Here is a 16,522-nt window from a genome sequence, read left to right as displayed (position 1 = left end):
TCTCATTTCTCTCTGTGCTTTTCTTTCCTTTTCCAATGCAGTCATCCACACCTTAGTCTGCTGGAGCAGGCTACTTTAAAACAATGTGTTGTCGGTCCAAACCATGCCGGGTTTCTCCTTGAGGTAATGCTTTAAGAAATTACATCACTAGCATTAATGACACACTTTGGGATAGAGTTTATGTTTATTATTTATTTATTGCCCACCAAAAACAGTTCAGTATAACCGGAAGATTTTAATTCAAACTGGGTCACTGTTATCAGATGACCTCTGACTTTGCTATAATACACCAAGTAATTTGCTTCTGTTTTACTTTATGGTTGTGTAGAAATTGGCACTGGATTTAATAGATTGGATGTGTACTGCAAAACATCTCTCTTCTCAACAAAAGCTTTAAGTGTAGTTGAGCTTCTAAAATATACTGTCTAGTTTGTTCAGTACTGCCACAATAGCCGCTCTAACAGGAAGTTCCCCATCAGTTGCAGCCAAACCGTGCTCCTCTTTAAAGTCATCGTCTCAAACACGACCCATATTTGATAAGGGATTGTGATTGGCCCGTCAGATCTGAAGTTGCTGGAAATCTGTCCAAAGCAGAGGGGGGACCAGACACATCTGCCGGAGCAAATGAAACATGAGCTCACAGATTCGTCTGGTTCCCAGACTAACCCCAAATAGGCTAAGCCACTTATAACAGGGCTATAGAAGACTAATGTAGTAATTGACCAGATGTTGGTCAAATGTTGTGCCTTTTATTCTTTGCAATGCAGTTGTGCGTTATCAAACAAACATAGTCTAATCTAATGGCACAGAGTTTGGTTTGGCTATAACATAAATTATATTTTTTTTGTATACAGCACCTATAAATAAACTATAAAATAAACTAAACTGATGTGTATATAGACTACCATAGAGTGTTTTGGCTTCAATATGTTTAATTATGTTTGGCTTGATTTGAATTCCTAATTCGATAAATTGCACTCACATTTACAATACGAGTTTTTCTACATTAAAAAGTTTTAATTTGTCAAATGTGTGACACTAAAAACCATGAATGCATCTCTTTTAGGATGGGCGCGTGTGCAGAATCAGCTTTGCTGTCCAGCCTGATCGCCTGGAGCTCAGCAAACCGGATGGCAACGATGGGTAAGAGACTTCTTTATGATGGGATCTGTCCCGGAAACTTTGGCACCGAGTTGGAAAACAGATTGCTTGTGAAGATGTCTAGTACAAGATGCCCTGAACATGCTCAGGCTTACTGATGGCGGTTGCTGTGATTTGAAGTCAGCACTTCTGCCCCTTTTGGCCCAGTACGAAGCAGTTGGACATGATTTCACTTGTAGAATTATACTCTGGCTCTTTGCTACAAACTGTCAGGACTGAAACATATATCTAAATACATCACAGGTCTATTCCCAAAAAGTCCTCCAACAGACAGCTGATGGACTGGGGGATGCTTTTGTGCTGTGCTTGTTATAAGTTATGATGTCTACTAGGGCTGCAACAACGAATCGATAAAATCGATAAAATTCGATTATTAAAAAAGTTGGCAACGAATTTAATTATCGATTCATTGTGTCGCGTGACACGCCACTCAGTCGCGGAGATTGCAATTGAGTTGAGTGCCGTACGGTGCGAAGCGGTGCGGAGCGGTGCGAAGCGGCGTGGAGCGAAAGAGAAGAAAAAAGAGCAGAGCGGGGGTAGAGGAAATACGGAGAGAGACCCTTAACGTTGTTCTGAAACACATGGCGGAGGCAGAGAAATCAGTACGACCTAAGTCATCCAAGGTGTGGGAGAATTCACACTAAATAAATCAAAAACGTGTTAATTGCAAGATAAGCAAACGCGACACGGCTTGGCACGGTCACCACGGTGATGATTCAGCACCTAAAACGTAAACATGTTGGAGTCCTTGATGAGGAGGAAGGGAGTTCAACAGCAGGGTAAAGTCACTACACAATCCTACTTTTGTTCCGTTCTGAAGTGAGGAACGTAACGTCCCTCCAGTGGTGCTGGTGTTTACTCGTTATCCAGCTGACTAGCATGACAAGCTAGCGTTAGCTCGTTAATAACAGTAGTAAAGCAGGACTAAAGACACGTTTTTATTCACTCGCCTTTTTTGGCTTATTCATTTTTCAATCTATTGTCATATATATATTCTGTGCTTTGTCCCATATCAGTTATTGTTGACAAATTTATTTGTGTGTGTTGTACTTTTTAATTTCATTTTAAAGTTCTTTTATAGCACTTGGTCATCTTAAGCTGTGTTTAAATGTGGTGTACAAATGAACTTAACTTGCACTTAGTACAATGATGGTAATAATTTAATGAATAAGTTTCAAGTGAACGTGTGTGTGTTTTGTCTGTATCTACTCTTTGAGTTATTTACCTTTACACAACTATTAACTAAAACAACAAGTATGTATGTATTGAGTTGATGTAAATTAATGCTTTTTTGTTTTTTTTATCCGATTCATCGATTAATCGAAAAAATAATCGACAGATTAATCGATTATTAAAATAATCGTTGGTTGCAGCCCTAATGTCTACTAAGTGAGTCTCACTACAGAGCTGCTTTTCAGAGAGTTCTTCCCCAAAGTTACATGCATTCCAGGGACATATTTTTGCCTTTCCAATATAAAATATTTGACTGCCTTTTTTATTCTAATCTTGACACCAAACAACCATCAGCAAGACAGTCCCAAAATTGTTTGTGTAACTTTCTGAAAGCCATAGTTTTACTAGCTGCTCTGTGTTATGTTTGCTATGAGAGTGTATTTTTGGTGAATGTCTCATTGATAGTTGTCGATATCCTGCCAGCAGAACATCTTCCAACAGTGGTTTAGGAGCTTTCAAGGCCACTCTAGCTGCTAAATATGCATGTGATTCAGGCTGTAAAAGGCTGAGGAGCTCCCTGTATCAAACGTTTCTGCAGAACACATGTTTTGTTCCCTGCCGCAGACTTGCAAAAGAAGATGAGGTGGTTTCACATTGTAATAGCTTTTCAGTCAGCAATATTGTGTGCTGCTGGGAAGCCTATGGAAAAGAGTGTGTGGCTGGTTGGTCTTTTGGTTTGTCAGCTTACTGAACACGGTCTAATATCCTCTGTGATTTTTCAATTGTAACAAAAGTTACACGGGTTGTATCAGCTTGTTGACTTGGCCGTCTGAATTTGCTGTTTTTCTGCATTGCATCTGAATCATTTAAATCTCTGTTTCTGTGTCCCATTGCCCTCCATTACAATATGTTGCTTAATGTAATTGTGTTATTTTGTTGGACACTAAACATCAGTGTCACTGTAGACCCTGTTAAACAAAACATTGGCACAATTGTCACAATTTAGTTTCCTTGCCACAGCAAAACACCATTTTTACAAAGTATACTAAACACATCAGTTAAGACTATTGAAGTAAAGTACTTTTGGTTAAACTCTGAAGGCATTCCATTATACATTCCATTTAAAGAAATCTTGAAATAGGAGAAAGCAGTCGCAGCCCCAAAACCCCAAGAACTTTAAAAAAAAAGGAAAGTCTTGAACGAGGAACGAGTTGCAGCCAATTCTGATTCCCAAGGGTGTTGCCATGCTAGTCTCTAACATACCCCCTCCTGTTTCACAGTATAATATATAAAAAAAAAAAGAATCCTGAACCAAGGGGTATAATTTAACAAACCTTTGGGTAAATTTAGTTTCTGTTAACCCAGGTAATAAAAAGTCTTTTGGTCCTGTGTGGGACTTCTGTAGGTTTGTAACTGATCTCCCATCTTTTGTTTCCAGTTCAAAGTTGAGCAGTGGTTCAGGGACAGGAAGGAGCTCCAGGCCAGGCAGGACTAGTGATCCGCCCTGGTTCCTGTCTGGCTCTGACACACTGGGCAGACTGGCAGGCAACACCCTTGGGTAAGTTCTGGCAGGGTTGACACAGACAAATTGTCCTGTGGAAGCTTGGTGTTGAGAGCACAGATGCTGCAGCGGGTTAGGGGTGTATTCCCCACAGGGTTCTCAATTCTGAAGAGATAACTTTTAGGGTGCTGCAAAATGTAATGGATAAATGTCTCCACCAAACGACATACATTGAAAAGCATGGCCATGTTCATTGACTCTGCTAAATTTGCAGTATGCAGTCTTCTTAGTGTTGTTGTTGTTGACCACTGGAAAATTTAGTTTCTTCTCAAAATATAGTTGTTGTGGTTCCTGATATTGAAGTTGTGCAGGAAAACCTTCTAAACTTGCACTCTTACAAAATGATAGTTTTAAATATCTGAAATTATGGCAAAAACATCCAAAATATGTACATAATACATTCATTATACTAAAAGCTTTTTTTTCTTACAATGCCTAACTGAATTAGGAAAACTGCCACCAGTTAGTTTCTTCCTTCTGTAAATGCTGCTGATGTAAAACCTTACTGTGGACTGCCCTGTCTCTGCTGTCACAAAGACTGAATCCCTTCGTACCCAGATGTGTGTTTTGAGTGAGTGTGTGTGTTTTGAGTGTGCTGTTAGTCAGCTGGTGTTTTTGGCAGTTGTGTCTGACTGTGGCCTTGCACTGTATGTAACAGGAGTCGCTGGAGCTCTGGCGTAAATGGAGGCAGTGGAGGAGGTGGAAGTGGAGGAGGAGCAGGGGGAGGTGGAGCTGGAGGTGGCAGCAGTGGAGGAGGAGGGGGTGGAGGTGGAGGCGGAGGCACGTCGGGCAGGTCATCAACGGCAGCCCGTGATTCCCGTCGACAGACCAGGGTGATCCGTACAGGAAGGGATCGCGGCTCGGGCCTGCTAGGTAGCCAGCCTCAGCCCGTCATACCAGCGTCTGTCATCCCTGAAGAACTTATTACTCAGGTACAAACTTCTCAGCAGCAATATATCTTTTCTTTGAAAAAGGAAGTGCTACAAAAATGGTTTAACCTTTTTCCTACGGAAACAAATTGTACATTAAGCAGTTCACATGAATTAATAATAATCAAAACAATAATAATACATTTATTTTATATAGGACTTTAAAAGGTACTCAAAGGCCCTTTACATAAAACCAAAGACAAAAACAGTAAAGCAATAACACTAGCATTTACTTGCTAATCTGCAGTCACAAGTGAGTATGAATAAATGTGTTTTCTGCTTTGTTGTCTATTTCCCCAAGGCCCAGGTAGTCCTTCAGGGGAAGTCCAGGAGTGTGATCATTAGGGAACTCCAGAGGACCAACCTGGATGTCAACCTCGCCGTCAACAACCTGCTGAGCCGGGATGATGAAGATGGAGATGATGGAGACGACACAGCCAGCGAGTCCTACCTCCCTGGAGGTTTGTCAAACGAAACAAAGAAACTGAAAACAGAGTTTGGAGTTCAGGCTTAGTAGCAGTTCAACATATTATAATGCAAATAGGCTTGTGCGGAGGAGTAACACAGTATTCAAATTATTTAATTATGACCATTGTAATGGTCTAGACAGTATTTGCAAATATCATAAAAAATAATGTTTTTTATTTTCTTAAACCTTGCATCCTGTTGTGCCTTTGTCCCATGCAGAGGACCTGATGTCCCTGTTGGATGCAGACATTCACTCGGCTCATCCCAGTGTGATTATTGATGCTGATGCCATGTTCTCTGAGGACATCAGCTATTTTGGCTACCCGTCTTTTAGACGCTCCTCGCTGTCTCGCCTGGGATCCTCCAGAGGTAACGCAACAACTCACTTCTGACTAGTAAAAGGCAGGCAGGGTGTTGGAGAGGCTTTGGTGACAACACTGGTGATGGCTTTTGTTGTGGGGATGGAGCTTTAATAGCTTATTAAAGATAAGACAACAGTAGAAAAGTTGAAAAACCAAGTGAAAGACTTGACAGTGGCTTAACATTTGAATAAGCAGTTATCTAACAAGCACAGCAGTTGTTTTTTTTTGATAAATGACAACTGTAGGGCAAATGTAAAAAAAACAACAACATATTTTCCTCTTTGCTAAATGTATACTTGAGCCGGTATAGGTTTTACACAAATTCATATTAAATGAAAGGGTTTTAGCTTGTCTGCTGGGGAAACAAGTCTGTTTAGCTTGATTTGTAATATTGGTGTTTGGTGTTACAGGCTATAAATGTTTGGTGTTGTATACTGCATGGCTGTAGTACATACTGTGAGCTCTCTGAGAAAGGCCCGCTAGGCCCACCTGTCTTAACAGGGACCCTTTAAGGCAGTCTATTCTAAAAAAACGACCTAGTCCACTTTTAGCCCATATGCATGCTTATTTTCTGTCTATCCACTTCCTCTTCTACCTCGCATTTTACCATATGAGCGTGCAAACTGACTCACCCACCAGTATAATTTAGACTCCCACTCAATCTTCAGTACTGCAATTTTGATTTGCATTACAGTGATTCTAAAGAATCTATCTTTCTTTCTCTATTCTTAAAACTATGTTGACGGGTCTTTCCCAGAGAGTGGCTTACTTCTATCCCACTGGTGTGACCTTATTGCATACCAGTTCTCCTTCTTCCCTTAGAGCGCGACTCCGAGCTGTTGCGTGAGCGTGAGTCTGTATTGAGGTTACGCGAGCGCCGGTGGCTGGATGGAGCCTCGTTCGACACTGAGCGAGGCTCCACCAGCCGCGAGGGCGAGCCCAGCTTGGACAAGAAGAGCATCCCAGTCCAGAGCCCTGTCTCCTTGGGAGAGGAGCTCCAGTGGTGGCCTGACAAGGTAGGAGGAGTACAAACAGAGCTCTTGATTTGAAACACAGAAATGCAAACCTTCGCAATGACATTGCAAGTGGAGCTTCAATCTATTCTATTTCCTTTTGAAAATCTTGAGATGACTCTTCAATCTGATTGGAGCCCACTAGTGGCAAATTCAATTTTTTTGGAAAAATATAGAGGGAAGTTGTGTTTTACCTGTCATTTATGGAGATCTCTGATCTTCTTTCCAGGATGGTGTGAAGTTTGTAAGCATCGGAGCCATGTTCTCAGAGCTGGTGGCTGTCAGCTCCAAAGGAGAGCTCTATCAGTGGAAGTGGAGCGAACCTGAACCCTACAGGAATACACAGGTGGAGAGTTCTACCTATGTGAATAAAATTACAGAGAAACTGTGCTATATATGTATTTTTAGCGAAATGCAATATGCATTTTATCTGTTATTGTAACACGCTTAATGGCTGGAAAGGACGGGTAGTTTATTACATGTTGGACACCTGATATTACTTAACATTTTCTGTCATTTGTTCCATCAGAATCCATCTGTTCATCACCCGCGTGTATCCTTCCTGGGCCTGGCCAATGAGAAGATCACCTTATTGTCTGCCAATAGCATCAGAGCCACTGTAGCTACAGAGACCAATAAGGTATCTTATGATTGTTGACATAAGGACATGTGTGCTCTGCTTTATTCATGGAAACAGTATTCAACTACAGGATACGTTGTGTAACCATAAGATTATGATTGACTGAAGAAAAGATTATGTAGTTACTAATCAGCCAGCCTAACATTACAAATATTTATTTAATGAATTGTTCATTAACTCAAGTTTGTGTGTGGTATAGGTGGCAACCTGGGTGGATGACACACTGAGCACAGTGGCCTCTAAGCTGGAGCACAGTGCTCAGGCCTTCCCTGAGCTGCAGGGGGAACGTATGGTGTCACTGCACTGCTGTGCACTCTACACGTGTGCACAGCTGGAGAATAGCCTCTACTGGTGGTAAGAACAAATGTTTTTTCCATGAAATTACATTGAATGGAATTATAATTATGTTTTTAACAATAACATTGTCTCCCAAATGTCACCATGACATTGTTATCCTGCTAAGTGTAGCGGGATTGTTCATTAAAGTCATACACAAAACAACAGGTTATTACACACTGTTAGTGATGGGGAAAGATTCTGTCATTGTGTTTATAAGGTGCTAAAACGTGACATTTAGCAGGGGTTACAAAGTGATGTCTTTATCAATTCAGTGAGAATGGTATGTGTCAGGGACAGGTATGAAAATCAGTAAAGTTTGGACACTTGCTTGCATCTGTCTGCAGGGGTGTTGTGCCTTTTAGTCAACGGAAGAAGATGCTTGAAAAGGCCAGAGCCAAGAACAAAAAGCCAAAGTCCAGTGCTGGCATCTCCTCAATACCAAACATCACCGTGGGAACACAGGTAAGAATTTTCATTGTTAAAGTGACTATATGTAACTATTGTAATTGTTTCTGAAACTGTGTAATGTTTCATCTGATGATCATAAATGACCCGTAACAACAAATGAGACTTAACAGTGAAAAGAACGCTGTTTTTATATAGTTTTATTAATGCCTCTGCCCGGGTCCGATTTTCTTTTCCCGCGAAGTCACAGAATGATTCACGGAAGGTATACACCGCTTCAGAGCACACATTCTGATGGGTAACAGATTTCGGCATAACACTGGAAAAGCCTCTGTTATTGTATCCAGCCAGGTAAAGGGTAGCAGGAGATTTCTTTATATAGGCCTAATTGTATTTTAAATGTATTGATCTGTTGTAGTTATGGCTGATACTGGTATAAACTCGAAATAAACCTAAAATAATTTTACCTGTTCCTTCCTTAGGTGTGCTTGAGGAATAACCCCCTCTACCATGCCGGTGCAGTGGCCTTTTCTGTCAATGCTGGCATTCCCAAAGTGGGCCTCCTGTTGGAGTCTGTCTGGAACATGAACGACAGTTGCAGGTTCCAGCTGCGCTCACCGGAGAGCCTCAAGAACATGGAAAAGACCACTAAGACCCAGGATATCAAGTCAGTTGCATTTTATGTAGATAAAAGCTGTTACTTTTTGTATATGAATAGTCTTCCATGATTTCATTTCATTACAATTTTAGAAAGGGCTGGGTATTGCCACTAATGCCACCCATTTCAATTCGCAAGGTCCCAATTTGATTTTCAATTTAATACCGATTTAAATTAGGGATATTTCAGTTACAATGCCAATTTTACGAGAACTAATGTCAATTGTACAAGAAACTCTCTTAACCTTATTATTAAAAAAATGTTTACATTAAGAATTGACCCCAACACAGTTACATTAATGTACTTTTTATTAAACATGAGCACACTACAGCAGTAAACACAATAAAGTGCAACTCTACAGACTACAGTCAGTGAGTATTAAGTCATCAGAATTTTAGCAGAAATTCTGCCTAACTTTGCAGCGTTATTTTGCCCCTTCCCTGCTAGCATGACATGGTCAGTACCAATGGATGCCTTATGTGGTGTAGTTTCATAGGATACCAATATCTTCACTCGGCTTTAACATGGAGCCCACTACAACCTCTTAAAGACACTATTGTCGGATGAGATCGCTAACATTCCCGCGCATCTCTTGGGGTTGGAAGATCAATATTGAGATTTTATGAATCAATATCAGATAATTCAAATGATCTATTTGAATCAGAAAATTGATTACTTTAAACCCAGCCCTACTTTAACCACATTTAGTAGACCTAGACTTTAGTCCCTCTGGTTACAGAATGTGGATCTGTGAGAATAAGTCAAATTAATTTCACTAACTTGGTCTTAACCCATAGGACGGAAAGCAAGCCAGAGCTGGTGAAGACTGAGATGGGTCCTCCTCCCTCCCCAGCATCTACCTGCAGTGATACCTCTTCCATTGCTAGCAGTGCCTCACTGCCCTACAGTATGTCAGCTTCTCTGTCATTGCTATCTCTCCCTCTTAACCTCTAGCTCTCCAAACAACACTCTTCCTCTCTATCTCCCAGGCACAGAACCAATTTCTTCCTCACTCTATGCTCTCATTAGTCCTTTGACTTTGAAACAGATGGTGCACAGGCTTTCATCAGCAACCGAAGGAAGTATGGTCGGCTCACAGTATATACTGTGGTGTATTTGGTTGCCTTTTTATCTCCACTTATCATATGACTCATATACAGCTAACTATCGGTGTTGATTATTTTCCCTAGTCAACACTAGTTTCATCACCTGGTCAGCAGTGTATTTGTACTGTCCTAATCAGGAGTATGATGCCAAACCATTTGCAATCCTTTGATTGCAAATGAGGACTAAAAGTTAGTATGCCCTACTACTTGCAGAGCGAAGGCGTTCTACCCCGGCTCCCAAAGAGGAGGAGAAGGTGAATGAGGAGCAGTGGCCTCTCAGGGAGGTGGTGTTTGTGGAGGACGTTAAAAATGTCCCTGTGGGAAAGGTGGGTGCATTAAATAGAAGATCAACGTTCGCAAATGTATTAATATCTTGGATGAATAAGTAATGCAGGTGTTTGAGTCTCGGGCTACTCTCAGATCCTGCTATCAATCATGTGTCCCTGGTTTGTCATGGCATCTCTGTTTCACAACTTATCACCTTTTATACTATGTTCTAGGTCCTTAAAGTGGATGGCGCGTATGTTGCTGTGAAGTTTCCAGGGACCTCGAGCAGCATGAGCAACCAGAGCACTGCTGCTCCCACTGACTCTGACCCATCATCACTGTTGCAGGACTGTAGGCTCCTCAGAATAGATGAGCTGCAGGTATGGACATCAACTGATCCAATATCACTTCATCTCAGTTTTTGGAGTTCAGTGTGAATATATCTCTGCAGGCGTGAGCATCTTTTGTCCTAACATTCATGTATTTTCCTTTTGTCTCCGTCAATCTGTTCCTGACAGGTGGTCAAAACTGGTGGGACTCCTAAAGTTCCTGATTGTTTTCAGCGCACACCTAAAAAGCTCTGTATCCCAGAAAAGGCAGAGATTCTGGCCGTGAATGTTGACTCCAAAGGTGAGTCTTTGTCTGTGTTTCTATCTGTCCCTGTGTACTTTATATACTTAATATATTTATTTAGTATTTTGCTGTAGATTTGTATTCCCAACCTTTGAATATCTCCGTCTTCCAGGAGTCCACGCAGTGCTGAAAACTGGTAACTGGGTGAGGTACTGTATCTTTGACCTGGCCACAGGCAAAGCTGAACAGGAGAATAACTTCCCAACCAGTAACCTGGCCTTCCTGGGCCAGAGTGAGCGCAATGTGGCCATTTTTACTGCAGGACAGGTAAGATAATCTCCCAAATAGGTGACACGTTTTTGCAGTTTTGCACATGCCTTTACAATATCCAAATGTTAAATGTTGAAATTGTTTTTCTTCCAGGAATCTCCCATCATCCTACGAGATGGAAATGGCACAATCTACCCTATGGCCAAAGACTGCATGGGTGGTATTCGAGATCCTGATTGGTTGGACCTGCCCCCTATAAACAGCCTGGGAATGGGGGTGCACTCTCTGGCCAATCTCCCCTCTAACTCCACAATTAAAAAGAAAGCTGCTATTATAATTATGGCTGTCGAGGTAAATGTGACCTTATAGATACTGTACAATGTAAAAAAAACAAATTAACAAGTAGATGGCCAAGTAGAATAAGTATTTGTGTTTAGTGTTATTACGTGCCCTTGAAATGTAGTTCTGTTACATTGTTACATTGCAAAAAAGTTTTTTTACTGTGGTGGTTTCTATCACGTTCCTACCCATTAATCTGTCTGAAAGAGCAAAAAGCAATAAGTCATAGTGAAACATCAGAGACATTCAAATGAGTGATGGTAATCAGTACTTACTCATTGTCTTTGTGTCTTTCAGAAACAGACGCTGATGCAGCATGTGCTGCGTTGTGACTATGAGGCATGTCGGCAGTACCTGGTGAACCTTGAGCAGGCTTTCTTGTTGGATCAGGGCAGCCAGGCCCTCGGAGCACTTCTGGATCATCGCTGTGATGGAAACCGCAACATCCTTCATGCCGCTGTCTCCGTCTGCTTCCCTGTTAGCAACAAGGAGACCAAAGAGGAAGAAGGTAAGCTGGTGTTTAGACCAGGCCCACCTATTCATACCTGTACCGGGCCAGGGCCAATAAAAAAGAAATCCCACATTATTTTGGCTTTTCTATTCTAATAAGCTAATCTACTATGATCTATTTTAGCTGTATTAATAAACTACAACAAAGCCACCCTTTTTATACAGGCGGGAGCCCTCAAATTACATAAATACAATAACAACAAATGGGTTCTTTAAAATTGTATGGGTGTGCCCGAAGCCAACATAAAACCGTAAAAGCAGGGCGTTCTCAGTTAAAAAGAGATTTATTATACAAAAGGGATATAAGTCAGCACATACAACATGGGTTATTGTGTAGCCAAAGAATCAATGGACCATTTCTGTATTTGTTTCTGGCTTTCCAGCAAGAGTTGGGTGTCTTGTTTCAAGATGCTGCTTCTGTTTGAAAAGCTTTAGCGCCTTAATTGAGAGCGTCAAGCCTAGAACTGGGTATCACTACTCAATACCTTTTTTAAGGTATCTACCAAAATAACCCAGTACCAGTAGTATTGTAACTTCTCCAGTCAAACAATACCCGCATTCAATCCTTTTTGTACCCAGATCTAGAAAGAAATGACTATTTCTAGGGCAAGCGGTCTTAGATTTAATGCCTAATGACGTTTGGTTGATAAAGTCTGCTTTGGACAATCAATGTCAGGATCTCCCTGAGAGTTAACATCGACATAATAAATAGTTTTAATATTTGAGTCTGATTTAAAAAAATAAAAATAAAAAAAAAAGTAGTTTATCTTGATTTCCTGGTTACAGTCACATCATTCTCTCCAATTTCTCTGTTTTGGACTTTACCATCTTTATTAGACAATGTAAAATGATTTTTAAAAAATGTGGGGGGAAAATCAGTTTTTCCTCTAAAAACACAATTCTAGTTTGGAGTATGCTGCTGTATCTGTTTAGTTGCCTGTTTCCCCAGGACTCTTTTCCATGCCAAGTGACCATGCTGTTTCATTTCAGAAGCTGAAAGGTCGGAGAGAAACACATTTGCAGAGCGCCTATCGGCTGTGGAGGCAATTGCCAATGCCATCTCTGTGGTTTCAAGCAATAGTTCTGGGAATAGGACTGGCTCCTCCAGCAGCAGAGGGTAAATAAACAGTTCTACTTTTTTTTTTTTTTTTTTTTTTTTTAACACACTACACAGAATTTATAAGGAAAATAGTCTGTACAGTGTCATTTGGAGTACACAAGGCTCCCTATAACTATAAGAAAGAAATCTTTTTACATCCAGTGTCAGTGAGCAGGCTCTCCGGTGGTTTCAGTGCCATGTTTTATTTTTTGTGCCGTCACCAGGCTTCGTTTGAGGGAGATGATGCGGAGGTCTCTAAGAGCAGCAGGTCTCGGCCGTCATGAGTCTGGCCCGTCATCCAGCGACCACCAGGACCCTGTGTCACCACCCATTGCCCCTCCAAGCTGGGTCCCTGACCCCCCACCCATGGACCCTGGTCAGTGTAACTGTACAAGACTGTATAATTAAGCCCCTTCAGACAGACACTATCACTGCAACAAAAAAAAAAAACAAGAATTTAAATGAGGCCTCTGCTTTAGTGCAGTTGTGTTGCTACAAGGTATTCCAGCCCGAAACTTGATCCTTTCTCTACTTTTGCCAAAGTGCAGTCCACCGAAATCCTAGTAGCGTGTACCCTGTAGCCTTATTTTAATTTGCCATTGACCTTGTCAGCATCAAGCCAGAGGGTGTGGAAGATTTCTAAAAATGTACAATCCTGACACAAAGTTAACTAAACTTCCATGTTGCGTGTTGGCATTTGGTAAGCCTTAAAACGAGGAGTTCTCCATTTGTATTTCATCTTCTCACTGGTACTTTGTAACAGCCCACCCACACCAGTGCAACCTCTTGAGTGATTTTGCCATAGTTGTCAGTCTGAAGGCTGCCTTGCACAACTTTATCAGATAAGTCTGTGCGATCATGAATTTAACTCTCCTTCCTTGCCTTAATGAATGAATCTAAGACTTTGTGCTAATGTCTCTTAACTGAAGTGAAATCTACAAAAACTGTTTTATTTTATTAACAGATGGTGACATTGACTTCATTCTAGCACCAGCTGTGGGTTCACTCACCACAGCCTCCACTGGGACTAGCCAGGGACCCAGCACCTCCACCATACCAGGTATGGGTTTCACCACAGTTCATTTCAATTTTTCCAGCTGTGAGCAACTCTTCTATTGTGCATTGCATTGTGAGAGAATAGTGTGCACGGCACCCTCATAAATCCACCGTATTCAGTATGTATTCTGTCTGGTTTGAGTATACTTAATTTTGTGATGTATGTAGTGTGAACATGCATAATAAAAATGTGCTTAGAATCATAAGTAGTATATAGAACGGATTAAGTACACAGGAAATGTTTTCACTGCTAACTAATAGGGCTGGGATGATATGCTTTTGTCCTGATTCCATTCTTTCATGATACACAGGTGCCGGTTCAATTTGCATTGCGATTTTCATTTATTGCGATTCGGTAGTATTGAATATTGCGATTTTCTTTTCCTTATTTTTAAGAAAAACAAAGTTGAATAATCCACTTCTAGAGACAGTATATCATGAGACATTTCTACTAGTCTGACATTTATTCATTTGTAAAGAAGTACATAACATGGATTTTCTGCATTTTCTGCTCTCGCTCTGTTTTGCTGGAAACAGATAAGATGTAGTCGTCGTTTGCTGTACCGTATGAACCGAAAATATTTAGGTTGATCATTGGTTTAAAAAAAAAAATAATAAATAAATAAAAATTACGATTCCGGCGGGGAAAAAATCAATTTAAAAAATCGTCGCAAAGAAAAATCACGATACATTGGATTTTTTCCCCCACCCCTACTAACTAACTAACTGTTATTGTTATTTGTCTTTTGACTAGGATATGTTACAATTGCATTGATCTTGTATCAGTTATAATTTAGACGGGCTGTTTTTTTGTTGTGTGCTAGTGTTATAAAGTAAATGCTAAGATAATATCGTAGAAATGCAGAAAGAAAGTTGCAGGGTTATTTTTCCTTATGACATTCTGGTCTTTTTCAGTATACATTATCACTTTGGCACCAGTGTAGATTAGTCCATCAGCTGTATACTCTATTCTTGTGTATTCCAACTCTGTGGTCAAACGTGTTGGGCCTGTCTAATGGATCGTCCCCCATGTGTGCAGGGCCGTCCACTGAGCCATCTGTGGTGGAATCTAAAGACAGGAAGGCCAACGCCCACCTTATCCTGAAGCTGATGTGTGACAGTGTTGTTCTGAGGCCACACCTCCGGGAGCTGCTCTCTGCCAAGTACGGGTCTATTTCTATATGATCGTACTGCTTGCTTACTGTACACAAAACTAATGCATTTTGTTTATCCTGCTTTATCTGTTAGTCTTTGTTCATTTTGCCAATCTAATTGTTGTTGCTGTTGTTTGACAGGGATGCCCGTGGAATGACCCCATTCATGCTGGCAGTCAGTGGGAGAGCCTACCCGGCAGCCATCACTGTGCTGGAGGCTGCGCAGAAAATGGCCAAGGGTAAGTTAATAAGTCATCTTTCTGCTTTCTGTTGTGAACTGGTTTGTCATTTGAAGGGAGACTGTTAATGGTGGTGTTCTAGAAGGCACGGACCTCTCTAGTCACCTCGGTCAGATCGCACAATTTATGCTGAATTGTCAATTTTACAAATATGAATTGTGCTTTATGTGGTTGACGGTGATGGGAAGTGGCTATGAGTCCCTCAACATTTCACTGGAATTGTACTTCCTACAATTTCATGTGACAAATAAAAATTGATTGATTGATGATTGCAAACCTGTATTTTTAATGTCTGCATAGTATTATGCACATACACTCTATAAGGTTTGTGTAACCAATAAGCCACCACCTCTCTGATACATCTGATGTAAAGTGGGTAGGTAACAGCTGGAACATTGGAGGTTATCCAAGAGTTATGTGAAGCCTGACCTATTTAGCTGCCCTGCTTACAGCGGCAAACTACATGTTGTTACAGGCATTCCTCCGTTTTCATATCTTCCTCTTGTTCCTCAAATGTCTAACAGTGGGTGACCCAGGCATTGCAGAGAAGGAGGATGCAGATTCTGTGTTCATGGAAATGATTTGCCCCTCGGGGACCAACCCAGATGATTCGCCCCTCTATGTTCTCTGCTGCAACGACACCTGCAGTTTCACTTGGACTGGAGCTGAGCACATTAACCAGGTCAGCCCTAGAGGATATCATTACACTGGAATTTAGAGGAAAAGCTCTCATCAGAAAAACTGACGTGTTGTAGACCACTCTCAAGCAGCATTCATCACCGTCTATTATGGATAATCATTTTAATGTTTAAAAGACAGTTATGTAACTGATAACTTGATTAGGTTAAAAAAAACAACAGAGCCACATTAAGATTATTTAATTACTTAACTTGCAACGCCAACTTCTGTAGCTTCAGGGAGTGCTCCTTTTTTTCACTGCATAATTGGAACCTTACTGCTTTTGGAGACAGTGCTTGTTAAGCTCTTGTTAAGCTCTTTAATGTAGAATGTTCAGTTTAAAGGTGGAACACTGGTATTTTTCATCACAATGACTTTGCATTTAGGATATCTTTGAGTGTCGGACCTGTGGTTTGCTCGAGTCCCTCTGCTGCTGCACTGAGTGTGCAAGGGTGTGTCACAAAGGACATGACTGCAAGTAAGTCCTAATTTTGAGTATGGCCTTACAGTATTTACTGTTAC

The 16,522-nt window shown here is 41.0% G+C and overlaps 1 protein-coding gene across 12 annotated transcripts in view; it reads left to right on the top strand.

Annotated features, from left to right (window-relative positions):
• ubr5 (ubiquitin protein ligase E3 component n-recognin 5) overlaps nt 1-16,522 on the top strand; it is a 44,581-nt gene that overhangs the window by 9,822 nt on the left and 18,237 nt on the right. For 11 of the 12 annotated variants that reach the window (XM_031322690.2, XM_031322697.2, XM_031322700.2 and 8 more), the window contains exons 3-28: nt 42-123; nt 1,067-1,143; nt 3,773-3,892; nt 4,554-4,827; nt 5,126-5,285; nt 5,512-5,661; nt 6,459-6,670; nt 6,897-7,013; nt 7,197-7,307; nt 7,507-7,661; nt 7,991-8,108; nt 8,534-8,718; nt 9,507-9,616; nt 10,029-10,141; nt 10,316-10,462; nt 10,601-10,712; nt 10,828-10,982; nt 11,079-11,276; nt 11,562-11,772; nt 12,765-12,891; nt 13,098-13,249; nt 13,838-13,933; nt 14,969-15,092; nt 15,225-15,322; nt 15,847-16,004; nt 16,387-16,478. In XM_031322690.2, the coding sequence (XP_031178550.1) occupies nt 42-123; nt 1,067-1,143; nt 3,773-3,892; nt 4,554-4,827; nt 5,126-5,285; nt 5,512-5,661; nt 6,459-6,670; nt 6,897-7,013; nt 7,197-7,307; nt 7,507-7,661; nt 7,991-8,108; nt 8,534-8,718; nt 9,507-9,616; nt 10,029-10,141; nt 10,316-10,462; nt 10,601-10,712; nt 10,828-10,982; nt 11,079-11,276; nt 11,562-11,772; nt 12,765-12,891; nt 13,098-13,249; nt 13,838-13,933; nt 14,969-15,092; nt 15,225-15,322; nt 15,847-16,004; nt 16,387-16,478 (3,654 nt within the window). The remainder of the gene's footprint in view (nt 1-41; nt 124-1,066; nt 1,144-3,772; nt 3,893-4,553; nt 4,828-5,125; nt 5,286-5,511; nt 5,662-6,458; nt 6,671-6,896; nt 7,014-7,196; nt 7,308-7,506; nt 7,662-7,990; nt 8,109-8,533; nt 8,719-9,506; nt 9,617-10,028; nt 10,142-10,315; nt 10,463-10,600; nt 10,713-10,827; nt 10,983-11,078; nt 11,277-11,561; nt 11,773-12,764; nt 12,892-13,097; nt 13,250-13,837; nt 13,934-14,968; nt 15,093-15,224; nt 15,323-15,846; nt 16,005-16,386; nt 16,479-16,522) is intronic. The other variant, XM_031322693.2, reaches the window with a different exon arrangement.

Source organism: Sander lucioperca, chromosome 10 (assembly GCF_008315115.2).
Source record: "Sander lucioperca isolate FBNREF2018 chromosome 10, SLUC_FBN_1.2, whole genome shotgun sequence".
NCBI classification, from domain to species: Eukaryota; Metazoa; Chordata; class Actinopteri; order Perciformes; family Percidae; genus Sander; species Sander lucioperca.
The sequence above is the reverse complement of the archived record's forward strand: the minus strand, read 5'-3'. Positions and strand labels throughout refer to the sequence as shown.